This window comes from Bufo bufo, chromosome 8 (assembly GCF_905171765.1).
Source record: "Bufo bufo chromosome 8, aBufBuf1.1, whole genome shotgun sequence".
Classification (NCBI taxonomy): domain Eukaryota; kingdom Metazoa; phylum Chordata; class Amphibia; order Anura; family Bufonidae; genus Bufo; species Bufo bufo.
In genome coordinates this window covers 5704618-5725718 of record NC_053396.1, presented here as the reverse complement: position 1 = coordinate 5725718, position 21101 = coordinate 5704618, and the positions used below count along the sequence as shown (strand labels likewise).

Below are 21101 nucleotides of genomic sequence, written 5' to 3'. Positions count from 1 at the left end.
TATGGACTCCTTACTGTAAGAGCAGTGAGACTATAGACTCTTTACTGTAAGAGCAGTGAGACTATGGACTCTTTACTGTAAGAGCGGTGAGACTATGGACTCTATACTGTAAGAGCAGTGAGACTATGGGCTCTTTACTGTAAGAGCAGTGAGACTATGGACTCTTTACTGTAAGAGCAGTGAGACTATGGACTCTATACTGTAAGAGCAGTGAGACTATGGACTCTTTACTGTAAGAGCAGTGAGACTATGGACTCTATACTGTAAGAGCAGTGAGACTATGGACTCTATACTGTAAGAGCAGTGAGACTATGGACTCTTTACTGTAAGAGCAGTGAGACTATGGACTCTATACTGTAAGAGCAGTGAGACTATGGACTCTTTACTGTAAGAGCAGTGAGACTATGGACTCTATACTGTAAGAGCAGTGAGACTATGGACTCTATACTGTAAGAGCAGTGAGACTATAGATTCCTTACTGTAAGAGCAGTGAGACTATGGACTCTTTACTGTAAGAGCAGTGAGACTATGGACTCTATACTGTAAGAGCAGTGAGACTGTGGATTATTTGATGTAAGAGCAGTGAGACTATGGACTCTTTACTGTAAGAGCAGTGAGACTATGGACTCTTTACTGTAAGAACAGTGAGACTATGGTCTCTTTACGCTAAGAGCAGTGAGACTATGGACTCTACTATAAGAGCAGTGAGACTATGGACTCTACTGCAAAAGAAGTGAGACTATAGATTCTTTACTGTAAGAGCAGTGAGACTATGGATTCTTTACTGTAAGAGCAGTGAGACTATGGATTCTTTACTGTAAGAGCAGTGAGACTATGGATTCTTTACTGTAAGAGCAGTGAGACTATGGACTCTTTACTGTAAGAGCAGTGAGACTATGGACTCTTTACTGTAAGAGCAGTGAGACTATGGACTCTTTACTGTAAGAGCAGTGAGATTATGGACTCTTTACTGTAAGAGCAGTGAGACTATGGACGCTTTACTGTAAGAGCACTGAGACTATGGACTCTTTACTGTAAGAGCAGTGAGACTATGGACTCTTTACTGTAAGAGCAGTGAGACTATGGACTCTACTGTAAGAGAAGTGAGACTATAGATTCTTTACTGTAAGAGCAGTGAGACTATGGATTCTTTACTGTAAGAGCAGTGAGACTACGGACTCTATACTGTAAGAGCAGTGAGACTATGGATTCTTTACGGTAAGAGCAGTGAGACTATGGACTCTATACTGTAAGAGCAGTGAGACTATGGACTCTTTACTGTAAGAGCAGTGAGACTATGGACTCTATACTGTAAGAGCAGTGAGACTATGGACTCTATACTGTAAGAGCAGTGATACTATGGACGCTTTACTTTAAGAGCAGTGAGACTATGGACTCTTTACTGTAAGAGCAGTGAGACTATGGACTCTATACGGTAAGGGCAGTGAGACTATGGACTCTTTACTGTAAGAGCAGTGAGACTATGGACTCTATACTGTAAGAGCAGTGAGACTATAGATTCCTTACTGTAAGAGCAGTGAGACTATGGACTCTATACTGTAAGAGCAGTGAGACTGTGGATTATTTGATGTAAGAGCAGTGAGACTATGGACTCTTTACTGTAAGAGCAGTGAGACTATGGACTCTTTACTGTAAGAACAGTGAGACTATGGTCTCTTTACGCTAAGAGCAGTGAGACTATGGACTCTACTATAAGAGCAGTGAGACTATGGACTCTACTGCAAAAGAAGTGAGACTATAGATTCTTTACTGTAAGAGCAGTGAGACTATGGATTCTTTACTGTAAGAGCAGTGAGACTATGGACTCTTTACTGTAAGAGCAGTGAGACTATGGATTCTTTACTGTAAGAGCAGTGAGACTATGGACTCTTTACTGTAAGAGCAGTGAGACTATGGACTCTTTACTGTAAGAGCGGTGAGACTATGGACTCTACTGTAAGAGCAGTGAGACTATGGACTCTATACGGTAAGAGCAGTGAGACTATGGACTCTACTGTAAGAGCAGTGATACTATGGACGCTTTACTGTAAGAGCAGTGAGACTATGGACTCTATACTGTAAGAGCAGTGAGACTATGGACTCTTTACTGTAAGAGCAGTGAGACTATGGACTCTTTACTGTAAGAGCAGTGAGACTATGGACTCTTTACTGTAAGAGCAGTGAGACTATGGACTCTTTACTGTAAGAGCAGTGAGACTATGGACTCTTTACTGTAAGAGCAGTGAGACTATGGACTCTTTACTGTAAGAGCAGTGAGACTATGGACTCTTTACTGTAAGAGCAGTGAGTCTATGGACTCTTTACGGTAAGAGCAGTGAGACTATGGACTCTATACTGTAAGAGCAGTGAGACTATGGATTCTTTACTGTAAGAGCAGTGAGACTATGGACTCTGTACTGTAAGAGCAGTGAGACTATGGACTCTATACTGTAAGAGCAGTGAGACTATAGACTCTTTACTGTAAGAGCAGTGAGACTATGGACTCTTTACTGTAAGAGCAGTGAGACTATGGACTCTATACTGTAAGAGCAGTGAGACTATGGACTCTATACTGTAAGAGCGGTGAGACTATGGACTCTTTACTGTAAGAGCAGTGAGACTATGGACTCTTTACTGTAAGAGCAGTGAGACTATGGACTCTATACTGTAAGAGCAGTGAGACTATGGACTCTTTACTGTGAGAGCAGTGAGACTATGGACTCTTTACTGTAAGAGCAGTGAGACTATGGACTCTTTACTGTAAGAGCAGTGAGACTATGGACTCTTTACTGTAAGAGCAGTGAGACTATGGACTGTACTGTAAGAGCAGTGAGACTATGGAACTCTCTGCCTGAGGAGGTGGTGATGATGAATTGACTATAAGGCCTCTTTCAGACGGGCGAGATTTCCGCGCGGGTGCGATGCGTGAGGTGAACGCTTTGTATCCGGACCCAATCATTTCTATGGGGCTGTGCACATGAGCGGTGATTTTCACGTATCACTTGTGCGTTGCGTGAAAATCCCAGCATGTTCTATATTCTGCATTTTTCACGCAACGCAGGCCCCATAGTGCGGATGCAGTGCGATTTTCATCTTATAACATGGTTATAAGGGAAAATAATAGCATTCTGAATACAGAATGCTTAGTACAATAGGGCTGGAGGGGTTAAAAAAAATAAAAAAATTTAACTCTCCTTAGTCCACTTGTTCGCGCAGCCGGCATCTCTTCTGTCTTCATCTTTGCTGTGCACAGGAAAAGGACCTGTGGTGACATCACTGCGCTCATCACATGGTCCGTCACATGATCCATTACCAGGGTAAAATATCATGTGAAGGACCATGTGATGAGCGCAGTGACGTCATCAAAGGTCCTATTCCTCACAGATGAAGACAGAAGAGAAGCCGGCTGCGCGAGCAAGTGGATTAAGGGGAGTTAAATAATTTTTTATTTTTTTTAACCCCTCCAGCGCTATTTTACAATGCATTCTGTATTCAGAATGCTATTATTTTCCCTTATAACCATGTAATACAATCTACACAACACCGATCCCAAACCTGAACTTCTGTGAAGAATTCCGGGTTCGGGTTTGGGTACCAAACATGCCGATTACAATGTTTTGCACTCTCGCAGAAAAATCACGCATTTTACCGCAACGCACCCGCATCTTTTCCCGCAACGCCCGTGTGAAACCAGCCTAAGGCCTCTTTCACACGGGCGTCATGTTTTTGGCCTGGATAAGATGCGGGTGCGTTGCGGGAAAATGCGCAATTTTTCCGCGCGAGTGTAAAACATTGTAATGCGTTTTGAACGCGTGTGAGAAAAATCGGCATGTTTGGTACCCGAACCCGGAATTCTTCACAGAAGTTCAGGTTTGGGATCGGTGTTGTGTAGATTGTATTATTTCCCCTTATAACATGGTTATAAGAGAAAATAGCATTATTAATACAGAATGCTTAGTACAATAGGGCTGGAGGGGTCAATAAAAAAATATATAACTCCCCTTAATCCACTTGATCGCGCAGACGGCATCTCTTCTGTCTTCATCTTTGCTGTGCACAGGAAAAGGACCTTTGATGACGTCGCTGCGCTCATCACATGGTCCATCACCATGGTAAAAGATCATGTGATGACCGCAGTGACGTCACCACAGGTCCTTTTCCTCCTGGACAGCAAAGATGAAGACAGAAGAGCTGCGCAAGCAAGTGGATTAAGATAAGTTATATTATTATTTTTTAACCCCTCCAGCCCTATTGTACTATGTATTCTGTATTCAGAATGCTATTATTTTCCCTTATAACCATGTTATAAGGGAAAATAATAATGATCGGGTCTCCATCCCGATCGTCTCCTAGCAACCGTGCGTGAAAATCGCACCGCATCCGCACTTGCTTGCGATTTTCACGAAGCCCCATTCACTTCTATGGGGCCTGCGTTGCGTGGAAAACGCACAAAGAGGAGCATGCTGCGATTTTCACGCAACGCACAAGTGATGCGTGAAAATCACCGCTCGTCTGCCCAGCCCCATAGAAATTAATGGGTCCGGATTCAGTGCGGGTGCAATGCGTTCAACTCACGCATCGCATCCGTGCGGAATACTCGCTCGTGTGAAAGGGGCCTAAGAGTCCAGGAGGGGCCTGGATGTATTTCTGGAGGGTAATAATATTACAGGCTATGGCTACTAGAGAGGGGTCGGGGATCCAGGGAGTTATTCTGATGCCTCGTCTTCAGGTTTCGGACTCTGGTCCTGTCCCAGTTTCTCAGCTCGGAGATGATCCCGTCTTTGTGACTGCTCGGCGCCTGCCCACGCTCGGCGCCCTCAGGAAAGCGCTTCAGCAGGTTTTAGGAAATCACAACTTTGGCGGATGATTTGGGCCGCCGCGTGGGATTCTGCCGCCCTCGCTGCTCTGCTCGTGGTAACTGGGAAGACGTGATTTTGATATTGGCGTCTTGTTTGTTTTACGTTCCGCTGCGCCGACATTTATACTTCATAAGAATGACGCCATGGGGTAAACCATTAACCTCTTCCTGACCTGCGCTGTGAGACATTCTTCCCTCTGCATGATGGACATAAAATCTGGGGGTCCTCCTATTGGTCAGAGTGGAGACCCTGGTGACCGCTGATCGGCGGGGTTCCACCACCTCTGTGATTGTGGTTCTCCACAGGAGGGACTCAGTGGCCCCCGGGACACCCCTGCAGTACCACATACAACCTGAGGACAGCAGTGGTGCTGTTTCTGGAAGAGAGCGACCATGTCATTCTAAAGTTCTGTAAAGTAAGAGTCTGCATCCTATAGAATTAACCCTTTGTGGTCCATAGGAGGAGGTTCATTTAGGTCCGCCTCACGCAATAAATCCATTCCCCGCCACAGCGGCTTCGACATTGAAATGAACCTACAGGCGCCAAACCAGTAAAATCAGACACGTTTTATTGCACTGCACAGAGATGATGGAGGTTGTAGTCTTCAGGGGTCTCAGTTGATGTTATAGATCCCCTGTCCGTGGAGACCCTGGCGGGCTATGGCATCCGACTGGTGGGCCCTGAACGCTCGTTGTCGCGCCGTCTCGCTGGGGAAGGTGTCAAGGTGAGGACCAACCTGAGAGAGGAGAAAAATTGTCATCATGTCACGTTCCTTTAAGAAGTCGTCCAGAAGGAGGGGTGGCCGAGAACGGACACGAGAAGTACTGACATGCGAGGAAGTGGCGCTGTGTAATAGACATACCTACATGTACAGTGGATATAAAAAGTCTACACGCCCCTGTATGTGTCCTCTATATATACAGTGGATATAAAAAGTCTACACGCCCCTGTATGTGTCCTCTATATATACAGTGGATATAAAAAGTCTACACGCCCCTGTATGTGTCCTCTATATATACAGTGGATATAAAAAGTCTACACGCCCCTGTATGTGTCCTCTATATATACAGTGGATATAAAATGTCTACACGCCCCTGTATGTGTCCTCTATATATACCGTGGATATTAAAAAGTCTACACGCCCCTGTATGTGTCCTCATATATATATATACACAGTGGATATAAAAAGTCTACACACCCCTGTATGTGTCCTCTATATATACAGTGGATATAAAAAGTCTACACACCCCTGTATGTGTCCTCTATATATAGTGGATATAAAAAGTCTACACACCCCTGTATGTGTCCTCTATATATAGTGGATATAAAAAGTCTACACACCCCTGTATGTGTCCTCTATATATACCGTGGATATTAAAAAGTCTACACGCCCCTGTATGTGTCCTCTATATATACAGTGGATATAAAAAGTCTACACGCCCCTGTATGTGTCCTCTATATATATACAGTGGATATAAAAAGTCTACACGCCCCTGTATGTGTCCTCTATATATAGTGGATATAAAAAGTCTACACGCCCCTGTATGTGTCCTCATATATATATATATATATATATATATATATATATACACACACACAGTGGATATAAAAAGTCTACACACCCCTGTATGTGTCCTCTATATATACAGTGGATATAAAAAGTCTACACACCCCTGTATGTGTCCTCTATATATAGTGGATATAAAAAGTCTACACACCCCTGTATGTGTCCTCTATATATAGTGGATATAAAAAGTCTACACACCCCTGTATGTGTCCTCTATATATAGTGGATATAAAAAGTCTACACACCCCTGTATGTGTCCTCTATATATAGTGGATATAAAAAGTCTACACACCCCTGTATGTGTCCTCTATATATAGTGGATATAAAAAGTCTACACGCCCCTGTATGTGTCCTCTATATATAGTGGATATAAAAAGTCTACACACCCCTGTATGTGTCCTCTATATATAGTGGATATAAAAAGTCTACACACCCCTGTATGTGTCCTCTATATATACAGTGGATATAAAATGTCTACACGCCCCTGTATGTGTCCTCTATATATACCGTGGATATTAAAAAGTCTACACACCCCTGTATGTGTCCTCTATATACAGTGGATATAAAATGTCTACACGCCCCTGTATGTGTCCTCTATATATACCGTGGATATTAAAAAGTCTACACGCCCCTGTATGTGTCCTCTATATACAGTGGATATAAAAAGTCTACACGTCCCTGTATGTGTCCTCATATATATATATATATACACAGTGGATATAAAAAGTCTACACACCCCTGTATGTGTCCTCTATATACAGTGGATATAAAGTCTACACGCCCCTGTATGTGTCCTCTATATATACAGTGGATATAAAAAGTCTACACGCCCCTGTATGTGTCCTCTATATATACAGTGGATATAAAAAGTCTACACGCCCCTGTATGTGTCCTCTATATATACAGTGGATATAAAAAGTCTACACGCCCCTGTATGTGTCCTCTATATACAGTGGATATAAAATGTCTACACGCCCCTGTATGTGTCCTCTATATACAGTGGATATAAAAAGTCTACACACCCCTGTTAAAATGTGACCTATAAACTGTACAACCCAATGGAAAACATACTGAAATCTTTTAGGTGGAGGGAAGAAAACATATAAAAATAATAATAATGTGGTTGCATAAGTGTGCACACCCTTAAAGGGAACCTGTCATCGGGATTTTGGGTATAGAGCTAGCACATCCACAATACCCAGTCCCCATAGCTCTGTGTGCAGTGGCGTAGGGATCGCCATAGCAACCATAGCAGTGGCTATGGGGCCCTACGCCACTGGGGGCCCGTCCAGGCCGCTTTCTGTTGATTTTTTATTAATTTTTTTATTTACACACACACAGCCAGCCAGGCCCGAGCCGCGGACCGCCCGCCCACTACACTAGACTAGTGTAGTGGGCGGGGCGCGGGCGGTCCGCGGCTCGGGCCTGGCTGGGGAGAAGGAGTCAGGACTGGCGCAGCAGATGAGGTAGGCGGTGGAGGGGGCCGGACCGGGGGCGTACCCGAGTGGAGGGAGGAGGGACTGGAGCCAGCCAGCAGGTTGGAGAAGCAGCAGAGGGAGGCGGACTCAGGCGGTGGAGGGGGCCGGACCGGGGGCGTACCCGAGTGGAGGGAGGAGGGACTGGAGCCAGCCAGCAGGTTGGAGAAGCAGCAGAGGGAGGCGGACTCAGGCGGTGGAGGGGGCCGGACCGGGGGCGTACCTGAGTGGAGGGAGGAGGGACTGGAGCCAGCCAGCAGGTTGGAGAAGCAGCAGAGGGAGGCGGACTCAGGCGGTGGAGGGGGCCGGACCGGGGGCGTACCTGAGTGGAGGGAGGAGGGACTGGAGCCAGCCAGCAGGTTGGAGAAGCAGCAGAGGGAGGCGGACTCAGGCGGTGGAGGGGGCCGGACCGGGGGCGTACCTGAGTGGAGGGAGGAGGGACTGGAGCCAGCCAGCAGGTTGGAGAAGCAGCAGAGGGAGGCGGACTCAGGCGGTGGAGGGGGCCGGGCCTCTTCTCTCTGCTCCTCCTCCACTGGTCTCCAGTCCCCAGTCCTGCCAGTCTGTGCCTGCTGCCTGCTGTGCCTACTGTGCTCTAAATAAAAGTAAGTGAAAGAAAGTGAGAACTTATGATTTCTGAGATACTTGATCTGAATTCGGAAGTTAAAAAGAGCTGCCTGCAGAGTGGGGCCCAAGAGAAGCAAGGGGCGCCCTCCTTATCATTGCAGCTGATCATCAGACTCTCACTAATTACAAATTTACAGCACACACACCCCTGTAGTGTCCACCATCAGACAGGGGAGGGAAGAAACCCCAGAACTAGAGTGTGGCCCCCAACTTGGGGGTCACACTGACACTCTAGTTCTGGGGTTTGTCTGATGGTGGACACTACAGGGGTGCGCGCTGTAATTAGTAAGTGAGAGTCTGATGATCTGAAGGTAAAAAGAGATGCCAGCAGTGATAAGGAGGGCGCCCCTTCCTTCTTTTGGGGGGCACACTCTAGTTCTGGGGTTTCTCCCCCCCCCCCTTATATGACAGACGGCTACTTTCACACTTGCGTTGTTCTTTTCCGGCATAGAGTTCTGTCACAGGGGCTCTATACCGGAAAAGAACTGATCAGGTATGTCCCCATGCATTCTGAATGGAGAGTAATCCGTTCAGGATGCCTTCAATTCAGTCGTTTTGACTGATCAGGCAAAAGAGAAAACCGCAGCATGCTACGGTTTTATCTCCGGCGAAAAAAACTGAAGACTTGCCTGAATGCCGGCATTTTTTCCCATAGGAATGTATTAGTGCCGGATCCGTCCTTCCGGTATGCGCATGCGCAGACTGAAAAAAAGGTGAAAAAATAAATGCCGGATCCGTTTTTGCCGGATGACACCGGAAAGACGGATCCGGCATTTCAATGCATTTTTTCGACTGATCAGGCATTTTTAAGACTGATCAGGATCCTGATCAGTCTTAGGGCTCTTTCACACTTGCGTTCTTGTCTTCCGGCATAGAGTTCCGTCGTCGGGGCTCTATGCCGGAAGAATCCTGATCAGTTTTATCCCAATGCATTCTGAATGGAGAGAAATCCGTTCAGGATGCATCAGGATGTCTTCAGTTCCGGAACGGAACGTTTTTTGGCCGGAGAAAATACTGCAGCATGCTGCGCTTTTTGCTCTGGCCAAAAATCCGGAACACTTGCCGCAAGGCCGGATCCGGAATTAATGCCCATTGGAAGGCATTGATCCGGCCTTAAGCTAAACGTCGTTTCGGCGCATTGCCGGAGCCGACATTTAGCTTTTTCTGAATGGTTTCCATGGCTGCCGGGACGCTAAAGTCCTGGCAGCCATGGTAAGTGTAGCGGGGAGCGGGGGAGCAGTATACTTACCGTCCGTGCGGCTCCCGGGGCGCTCCAGAGTGACGTCAGGGCGCCCCAAGCGCATGGATCACGTCATCCATGCGCATGGGGCGCTCTGACCTCATTCTGGAGCGCCCGGGGAGCCGCACGGACTGTAAGTATACCGCTCCCCGCTCCTACTATGGCAGCCAGGACTTTAATAGCGTCCTGGGTGCCATAGTAACACTGAACGCATTTGGAAGACGGTTCCGTCTTCAAATGCTTTCAGTACACTTGCGTTTTTCCGGATCCGGCGTGTAATTCCGGCAAGTGGAGTACACGCCGGATCCGGACAACGCAAGTGTGAAAGAGGCCTTACTAATGCCATCAGTTAGCATACATTTTGCCTGATCCGGCAGGCAGTTCCGGCGACGGAACTGCTTGCCGGATCTCTCTGCCGCAAGTGTGAAAGTAGCCTAAGGGTACTTTTACACTTATGGCAGGAGCAATTTTTTTCCTATGGGGCCCATGCATTTCTAGCTACGCCCCTGTCTGTGTGCTTTTATTGTGTAAAAACCTGATTTGATACATATGCAGATTAACATAAAAGAGTCAAATCTCACTTGTGTGACCGGAGAAGAGTCATATTTTCAAGCTCTGACTCATCTCAGGTTAATTTGCATATGTATCAAATCGGTTTTTATACACAATAAAAGCACACAGAGCTATGGGGACTGGGGGATGTGCTAGCGGCCATCTAGCAACCCATGTGCTCAGCGCTATACCCCAAATCCCGGTGACAGGTTCCCTTTAAACTAATACTTAGTTGAAGCCCCATTTGATGTTATTCCAGCGTCTTTTTGGGTCTGAGTCTATCAGCATGGGCACATTTTGACTCTTCTTTGCAGAAACCCTCCAAATCTGTCAGATGGCGAGGGCATCTCCTGGGCACAGCCCTCTTTAGATCACCCATCGTCCTGGGCACAGCCCTCTTCAGATCACCCATCGTCCTGGGCACAGCCCTCTTCAGATCACCCCACAGATGGCGAGGGCATCTCCTGGGCACAGCCCTCTTCAGATCACCCATCGTCCTGGGCACAGCCCTCTTCAGATCACCCATCGTCCTGGGCACAGCCCTCTTCAGATCACCCCACAGATGGCGAGGGCATCTCCTGGGCACGGCCCTCTTCAGATCACCCCACAGATGGCGAGGGCATCTCCTGGGCACGGCCCTCTTCAGATCACCCCACAGATTGCGAGGGCATCTCCTGGGCACAGCCCTCTTCAGATCACCCCACAGACTGCGAGGGCATCTCCTGGGCACGGCTCTCTTCACATCACCCCACAGATTGTCGATCGGATTCAGGTCTGGGCTCTGGCTGGGCCATTCCAAAACTGTCATCTTCTTCTGGTGAAGCCATTCCTCTGTTGATTTGGATGGATGCTTTGGGTCGTTGTCATGATGAGAGATGCAGTTCCTCTTCATGTTCAGCTTTCTAGCAGAAGCCGGAAGGTTTTGGGCCAATATTGACCGGTATTTGGATCTGTTCAGAATTCCCTCCAGCTTAACTAAGGCCCCAGTTCCAGCTGAAGAAGAACAGCCCCTTGGCATGATGCTGCCACCACCAGACTTCACTGTGGGGATGGGGTTCTTCTGGTGATGGGAAGGGTTGTTTTTGGGCCAAACATATCTTTATCGGCAAAAAGTCCCACCTTGGTCTCATCAGACCAGAACACCTTTTCCCACATGCTTTTGGGAGACTTCAGATGTGTTTTTGCTGAATGTCGCCTGGCTTGGATGTTTTTCTTGGTAAGAAGAGGCTTTCGTCTTGCCCCTCTACCCCATAGCCCAGACATATGAAGAATACGGGAGATTGTTGTCACATGGACCACACGGCCAGGACTGGCCAGATATTCCTGCAGCTCCTGTAATGTTGCTGTCGGCCTCTTGGTCGCCTCCCAGACCAGTTTTCTTCTCATCTTTCCATCAGTTTTGGAGGGACGTCCAGTTCTTGGTGATGTCACCGTTGGGCCATATTTCCTCCACTTGATGATGACGGTCTCCACTGTGTTCCATGGTAGATCTAATGCCTTGGACATTCTTTTGTCCCCTTCTCCTGATTGATACCTTCTAACAATGAGACCCCTCTGATGGAAGTTCTCTGTGGACCGTGGCTTCTGCTGTGGGATGTGACCAAGAACATTTCAGGAAAGACCAACTAGAGCAGCTGAGCTTTATCTGGGGTCAATCAGAGGCCCTTTACATGACGGCCGGTGTATGCTGACTGCTATCTAACAGGATTGTGAATGTGATTGCTTCATTCTGAACACAGGCACATCCCCAGTTATAAGAGGGTGTGCACACTTATGCAACCACATCATTTTAGTTTTTTTTTTGTTTTCTTCCCTTCACCTAAAAGATTTCAGTTTGTTTTTCCATTGAGTTGTACAGTTTATAGGTCACATTAAAGGTGGAAAAAGTTCTGAAATGATTTATCTTTGTCTCATTTTTTTACAGCACAGAAACCTGACATTTTAACAGGGGTGTGTAGACTTTTTATATCCACTGTATATATGGAGGACACATACAGGGGTGTGTAGACTTTTTATATCCACTGTATATATAGAGGACACATACAGGGGTGTGTAGACTTTTTATATCCACTGTATATATAGAGGACACATACAGGGGTGTGTAGACTTTTTATATCCACTGTATATATAGAGGACACATACAGGGGCGTGTAGACTTTTTATATCCACTGTATATATAGAGGACACATACAGGGGCGTGTAGACTTTTTATATCCACTGTATATATAGAGGACACATACAGGGGCGTGTAGACTTTTTACATCCACTGTATATGTCCTGGTTATAATTCTCAGTATCTACAAGAGAAGTGGCACTGTGAAGCATCAGCTAGAAGTGGTACTGTGTCCCAGGTCTAATTGTTAGTGCACATATATTTGGTAGGTATGGATATTACACAGTACCACTTCTCTTGTCCTGTATCCCGGGTAATTTGCCGTACCTCTTCTCGTTATATGTCCTGGTTGTAAGTGACAGTTCATACAAGAGAAGTGGTCCTGTGTCATAGCCATACCTACAGAATACATGTCCTGTATCCAGGGTATAATCCTCAGTACATACATGTATACTACACAGTACCAATATACATGTATGTACTGAGGACCAGAAGTGGTACTGTGCAGCATCCAGCAGAGGTAGTACTGTGTAATATACATGTACGTACTGAGGACCAGAAGTGGTACTGTGCATTGTCCATCCATCGAGTCCACAGGACCGGAGATGAATGTAGAACTGTAGCGGGGGCGAGCAGCCACCTATGCTGGGTGCAGCCACCCCCCCGGAACCCCGGTACCCCCCCCCCCCCCACACTGGCACATTTTAGATGCAAATGACTTGGTGAAGCCGTCACTGTGATGCTTGACAGCGAGTAATGAGAATTACTAAATGTTTCATGAGGTCAACATCCAGCAGCTGTCAAACAAGAAAGAACTTAGCAAAGGCAGGAAAACTTCCATCACCTCATTAAAGGCGACAGGCTCGGACCGCGCACATTCGCCATCAATACGCGGCCGTTTTGTGTCAGTAATTTGTGATGGAGAAGAAGAAGAAGAAGGAAGGAAAAAAATCTTAAAAAATAAAGTGCGGAGACGCTGGGGCCTTGGGGGAGCTGGGGAATAGGATGTGCACGAGGAGCAGTTCTGCTCCTAATTGGAAGCAATGGGCATTATCAGCGGCGGCTTCTCCCGGCTCCCTGACAGCTCGCGCTGCCGGAATGATCGCCCACTTGTCAGTGTAAAAGGACCATTAAAAACAAACAATTTTGATTTAATTGGAGGCGTGCGCTGGGGGCCCGGGTGAGGAGTCTCATCATCCTCCTCTGCTTCCTGCTTTTTGTGCCTTGATGGGTTCAGAAGTATCTGGAGAAAGACGGGAGAGGGAGGAATGTGTCAGCGGCTGCCGTGACAAGTCTGCCATCCGCGGGCGGCTATACTGGGCTCTGCTATATCCTTATTATACAGGAGCCCCCGCTGCTGCCTCCGGATCACATTCCCATTCCATGCCAGTCCTAGGATGTATATTCTGCCATAGATAGAGTTTATTCAGTAGATCTGCTCATCCTGAGCCTCCTGATTCATGAACGGAAAGCCAGAACTACAGTGAAGACTGACACAAACAGGGGTTAAGATTAGGATAAAGGGTCTGCTTTATTTCCAGAAACAGCACCACTCGCGTCCCTGTCTGTATCTGGTATTGCAGCTCAGACGCTGGACAATAGTGATCAGATCCCACAGTCTGTCCGACTGCTCTGCCTACGTGTGTCTGTATTCTGTTCAGGAACCAGGAAGCTCAGGATGAGCAGATCTAGAGACCTTGGCATACATAGGTCTGTAGAGGGTCATCTTCAGTAACGTGGCAGCCATCTATAGGTGCGGCTATGCTATATGAAGCCACACAGGGAGCATCACCTGCAGCTACCTGAAGGGGGCAGCACTGTCATACTTGGTGCACAAACCAATGAACCTATGGAACTGCAGCTGCATAGGTGGCAACTACCTTCCATAGTTTGATTGGGCACTGCATGGTATAGGACGGTATAAATATTGGGCACTGTAAGGTATAGGACGCTATAAATATTGGGCACTACATGGTATAGGACGGTATAATTATTGGGCACTACATGGTATATGACGGTATAAATATTGGGCACTGTAAGGTATAAGACGGTATAATTATTGGGCACTGTAAGGTATAGGACGGTATAATTATTGGGGAAATAGGCAACTGACTGTTATTGGGTACTGTGTAGTATGACGGTATAGATATTGGGCCCTTTATTATATGACGGTATAATTACTGGGCATGATATGACTGTATAATGAGTGGGCACTATATGGTATATGACATAATTATTAGGCACTCCATGATATATGTTGGTATAATTATTGGGCACTATACAGTATATGATGGTATTATTGGGCAGTGCATGGTATACAACAGGATAATTATTCGTCACTTTGTTATATTATTTATTATTAAAGCTCCATTCATTCCCTGGCGCTGTACGTAGAATAAGCGGTCACATACATAATACAGACAACTGCACTAAGCATGAACGAGACGAGTTACAGAAGAAGAGAGGACCCTGACCGCGAGGGCTTACATGACGGTATAATCATTGGGCACCGCATGGTATATGACAATATAATTAGTACACCCTGTATGGTATATGATGGTATAATTATTGGGCACCGCATGGTATATGACGGTATAGTTATTGGGCACTGTATGGTATATGACGGTATAATTATTGGGCACTATATGGTATATGACGGTATAGTTATTGGGCACTGTATGGTATATGACGGTATAATTATTGAGCACTGTATGGTATATGATGGTATAATTATTGGGCACCGCATGGTATATGACAATATAATTAGTACACCCTGTATGGTATATGACGGTATAATTATTGGGCACCGCATGGTATATGACGGTATAGTTATTGGGCACTGTATGGTATATGACGGTATAATTATTGGGCACTATATGGTATATGACGGTATAGTTATTGGGCACTGTATGGTATATGACGGTATAATTATTGAGCACTGTATGGTATATGATGGTATAATTATTGGGCACCGCATGGTATATGACAATATAATTAGTACACCCTGTATGGTATATGACGGTATAATTATTGGGCACCGCATGGTATATGACGGTATAGTTATTGAGCACCGCATGGTATATGACGGTATAGTTATTGAGCACCGCATGGTATATGACGGTATAGTTTTTGAGCACCGCATGGTATATGACGGTATAGTTTTTGAGCACCGCATGGTATATGACGGTATAGTTATTGAGCACTGTATGGTATATGACAGTATAGTTATTGAGCACTGTATGGTATATGACGATATAGTTATTGGGCACTGTATGGTATATGACGGTATAGTTATTGGGCACTGTATGGTATATGACGGTATAATTATTGGGCACTGTATGGTATATGACGGTATAATTATTGGGCACTGTATGGTATATGACGGTATAATTATTGGGCACTGTATGGTATATGACGGTATAATTATTGGGCACTGTATAGTATATGACGGTCAGTTTACAGAACACCGTATGGGTTTTCAGGAACCTTCAACCTGCCGCCTCTGCTCCACGGTGCACAAGAAAAGCTGCAGGACGCTATAAGATGTAGAAAGCTAATGACCGGTCGCTATGAGTTACGGCGCTTCAGTGCAATGTGCCGCGCTATTGTCACGGTCGCCGCCATCCCCTGGTGTCTGCATAGATTGTGATTTACTAGATTTTCATGTCAGAATTCCTCGGAGATGCTCAGAGTCCTGCAGTGAAGTCTGGAGGAGACGAGCGGCGCAGCGGGACATGGCGCTAGCCCGCTGTGTATCGTACGCTGTCGGCGCCATCCCCTCCTATAGATCCTGCTCCTAGGACTGAGGGACCTAAAGGGCAATTCCATCCCTGACTGAGAGATCAGGTCACCTGTGCCCCAGTATATACACAGCAGTGTCTGGAGGGTGGATCCTGCGGGGGGAGTGGGCCGGTGACATCACCGGGGTCCAAGGTCGGGTCTCCGCATGGCCGTCACAACCTCCATGACCCGTGGCAGCCAATGGCCACACAGACTTAAAGGCAATATTTGTGCCACCGCTGGCTGCTGGGACTGGCATCACGGGAGCCCAAAGAAGACCCAGCCTGGTGCCAAGGGGGAGGTCACAAGCTCATTAGCATAAGGACCCCCCCCAACCGGCACCGATCATTGGGCCCTTAACTTTTTTTAAAAATGTGGCCGGCATTTCATCAATATATGCATTCACTGCTTGCTGTCAATGGATGGATACAATCTGTGAACATAAACATGACTTGACCTGTTCACTGACAGCAAGCAGAGGCTGAAAAAACAGTCAGACCTAATACTTCTCACAGTAGAGGGTTTGCTACAATTGTATCTAGACAATCCCCCTTGAGGTAAACTCATCAGCAGCACAAATCTCTCTCCTGTCCTGAGAGTTTGCTACAATGTATCAGCGCAAGGAAAATGTATCCTGATTGTCTAGACTGGATGCAATTGTTACAAACCCTCAGTTGTGAGAAGTGTCAGTTCTGTATGTCGGTGTGTATGGAACATAATCTCGTTTAGAATCAGTTGCAGGTTGTTTCCATTCACTGACAGCAAGGGGGAGACATTGAAAGACAAAGTTGGGGAACTTTTCATTTTAGATTGATTTCTGGAGTAGTGGCAGCGTGCCACCTCTGTGCCCGCCTGGCAGAGGCATGAGGCGCTGACACGTACCTCATCACAGTGATGCATGATGTACAGGTAGCGGGTGAGGATCACTGCCGCTGACATCTGCCCCCCCTCCACTTCCTCAATCTGTTTGGCGCTGTCCGCCTCTGTTCTGAGCAGAAGACGCAGCGGTGCAGGCGTCTCAGGGGCTTATAAATGATCACTGACATATGGTAATGGGGCGGATCAAGGTGGAGGAAGGTTCCCGGCAGCAGAGGCCTCCTTTATCATGACAGGACGGGGCTGTCAGTGTCAGCGGGAAAACCACGCGGGACAGGTGACGGTTACGGACAGCGGCAATGTCTGTCAGCTGGAGCCTGGCTGCTACCGACAGCACAATTTTACGGACGAAGGACGATTCTTACTGACGCCCGGTTAGGTGGTAGAGGAAGTGACAGGGACACCGAGGGGTTAAAGGCGAGGTCGGGGGATCACAAACATTACACAGTCTTCTCGTGTACGAAGGTGATATGACTACAAGCCCCATCCTGATCCCGCTCCGTCAATCACAGCTGCTGAGCTTGTTACAATGTATCGTGAAAGGATTCAGCTTTTACTTGTAGGCAAGGATTTCACCAGTCCTTGACAGCAAGCAGAGATCATGACAATGTAGAATTATTCTATACACATTGTTTCACTCTGATAAATTGGTACAAACCTTTTCAAACCGTGGAAGCTTCCAGAGAGGAGCCGGGTCTGCGGGCGGCTGGTACCTCCGGAGCAGAGTGGTCCTTGTGTCCTGAACCTTCCGCAACTGGATCTGAGGAGGAAAGAGAGAGGACACTAATGTACTGATCCTGAGTTACATCCTGTATTATACTCCAGAGCTGCACTCACTATTCTGCTGGTGCAGTCACTGTATACAAACATTACTTATCCTGTACTGATCCTCAGCAACATCCTGTATTATACTCCAGAGCTGCACTCACTATTCTGCTGGTGCAGTCACTGTGTGCATACATTACTTATCCTGTACTGATCCTGAGTTATATCCTGTATTATACTCCAGAGCTGCACTCACTATTCTGCTGGTGCAGTCACTGTGTGCATACATTACTTATCCTGTACTGATCCTCAGCAACATCCTGTATTATACTCCAGAGCTGCACTCACTATTCTGCTGGTGCAGTCACTGTGTGCATACATTACTTATCCTGTACTGATCCTCAGTTACATCCTGTATTATACTCCAGAGCTGCACTCACTATTCTGCTGGTGCAGTCACTGTGTGCATACATTACTTATCCTGTACTGATCCTGAGTTACATCCTGTATTATACTCCAGAGCTGCACTCACTATTCTGCTGGTGCAGTCACTGTGTACATACATTACTTATCCTGTACTGATCCTGAGTTACATCCTGTATTATACTTCAGAGCTGCACTCACTATTCTGCTGGTGCAGTCACTGTGTCCATACATTACTTATCCTGTACTGATCCTGAGTTACATCCTGTATTATACTCCAGAGCTGCACTCACTATTCTGCTGGTGCAGTCACTGTGTACATACATTATGTACTCAGGATCAGTACAGGATAAGTAATGTATGTACAGAATGACTGCACCAGCAAAATAGTGAGTGCAGCTCTGGAGTATAATACTGGATGTAACTCAGGATCAGTACAGGATAAGTAATGTATGTACACAGTGACTGCACCAGCAGAATAGTGAGTGCAGCTCTGGAGTATAATACAGGATGTAACTCAGGATCAGTACAGGATAAGTAATGTATGTACACAGTGACTGCACCAGCAGAATAGTGAGTGCAGCTCTGGAGTATAATACAGGATGTAACTCAGGATCAGTACAGGATCAGTAATGTATGTACACAGTGACTGCACCAGCAGAATAGTGAGTGCAGCTCTGGAGTATAGTGCGGTCTATAGGTATATAAGGTCACTGCTGCACAGGATCCTGATTGTCCAGGTTCGGGTGGTCTTGCTGCCTCCATCTTACAGGAGGGGGCCCCCTCCCCCGCTCCCCCGCTCCATACACAACAATCTGCTTGTCATATTACTAATGATCCTCCCATTCTCCTCGGCTGTAACTAATCTCCCGACGTGTCAGCCGTAAACTCGCTGCTAATTAAACAAGCCGAGCCTCCCTGCACTTAAACCATAAAGCATCATCTGCAGACGCCGTAAACTCCCACAGAAATCGCTTATTACCCCATTAGTGGCGCTCTTATTCCCGCCATTACCATATAAACCAGTCATTGGCCGCTCTTAAGGGCTATTTAAATATTACCAGACGCCTCGGACCGGCATAAAACGTCTCTATCCCCCTAACCGCTCACCCGTTAATCCCGCTTAACACTTATTATGCCAATTTAACTAAAAAAAATAAAAATAAAAATATCCTAAATCATGTTATTATGTAATAGGCATTAGGGCGGGGGAGGGGAGCTTAAAGGGGATGTTCAGCTACTGACAGAGGGTCACATACTTGGGACCTCACTCTTCAGTGAACGCAGCAAGCTACAGACAATGGGACCCCTAACCCCTAAAATCTGTGCCCACCCTCTTCATGGAGACTTACCTCAAGAAATTCAGAAAGGGTCCTTTAAATGCAGCTTTCAAATGTGAAAATATCTTACTTCAAATTCAAAATATGACCATTTGTATCTACAGGCCCGGGGCCTGAGGCTGCACCACTGAGGGCTTGAGGCCAACGAGGGCAGTGTTGTCATGGTAACCACTGCTGACCCTACACAGGCTGTGCATATTGAAGGGGTGTTTTTAGATAACATTGTACTTCGGTAGTGCAGCCTCAGGCTTTGGGCCTGGAAATTCAAACCATCAGATCCCTGCGAGAAATAAGATATCAAGAAACGGTTTTCACATTTGTAATGGTGACTAAAGGATCTTGCTGCAGGCGCACCTACTGGCACTGGTGGTCACCTACCTTCTCTTTGGACATGGCGCGCAGGGCCTCACTCGCTTGTTGCTGCTGCTCGAGCCAAAGCCGCTGGTACTTGTTTTCTATGAGGTCGTATATAGGTGTGGACGGCCTGAAAGAGAGGTCAGAGGTCAGAGGTCGTACATATTCCTGCAGTTGTCACATCCCATGGAGTTTGTATGATCACCGGCCTCAAGATGGACAAAAAACGGAAAGCGGCGAATCCCCTGCCGGAGATAAGCGGCTACCAGCCACATCCGACTCCGCTTCTCCTTGGGGTTGTAGGGTAAAGGGTGAGATCTGTGTGATCTAATGGGCAGTGATGTCGCCCTTCATGTCAGGAGCACATAACAGGGCACCAGCTGCAGCTCATCCACATAGCAGAGCCGAGTTTGTCATCTTCAAGGTATCTGTGGTGCAGACACTCCATTCGTGCTGAGGTCGGCATTAATTCAGCTCATGGGAGGATCCATCAGCTAGTAGGGTCATGCTTCCTGATGGCATCGATTTCAGAAACAGTATTTTCAGAATAGTCTTTTATAATACAGATTTTTATCTTCCACTCTGTCTCCTGTCCATCTGCTGTAATCCCCTGACTGTAGGACAGGAGAATACAGTCTATTGCTCCCTGTTATCAGCCATTTCAGGGGAGAGGATGACTGTAGGACAGGAGAATACAATCTATTGCTCCCTGTTATCAGCCATTTCAGGGGAGAGGATGACTGTAGGACAGGAGAATACAGTCTATTGCCCCCTGTTATGAGCCATTTCAGTGGAGAGGATGACTGTAGGACAGGAGAATACAGTCTATTGCTCCCTGTTATCAGCCATTTCAGGGGAGAGGATGACTGTAGGACAGGAGAATACAATCTATTGCCCCCTGTTATCAGCCATTTCAGGGGAGAGGATGACTGTAGGACAGGAGAATACAGTCTATTGCCCCCTGTTATCAGCCATTTCAGGGGAGAGGATGACTGTAGGACAGGAGAATACAGTCTATTGCCCCCTGTTATCAGCCATTTCAGGGGAGAGGATGACTGTAGGACAGGAGAATACAGTCTATTGCCCCCTGTTATCAGCCATTTCAGGGGAGAGGATGACTGTAGGACAGGAGA

At 46.6% G+C, this 21101-nt stretch overlaps 1 protein-coding gene across 1 annotated transcript in view; it reads right to left on the bottom strand.

Moving 5' to 3' along the window:
- Positions 1-5420: 5420 nt before the first annotated feature.
- Positions 5421-21101, bottom strand: part of CFAP77 (cilia and flagella associated protein 77) — a 97705-nt gene continuing 82024 nt past the window's right edge. Inside the window, exons 4-6 of the mRNA XM_040442799.1 lie at positions 19993-20098; positions 17745-17846; positions 5421-5595 (exon numbers count right to left, since the gene is read on the bottom strand). Coding sequence (XP_040298733.1) covers positions 5473-5595; positions 17745-17846; positions 19993-20098 — 331 coding nt within the window. The 3' untranslated portion in view covers positions 5421-5472. The remainder of the gene's footprint in view (positions 5596-17744; positions 17847-19992; positions 20099-21101) is intronic.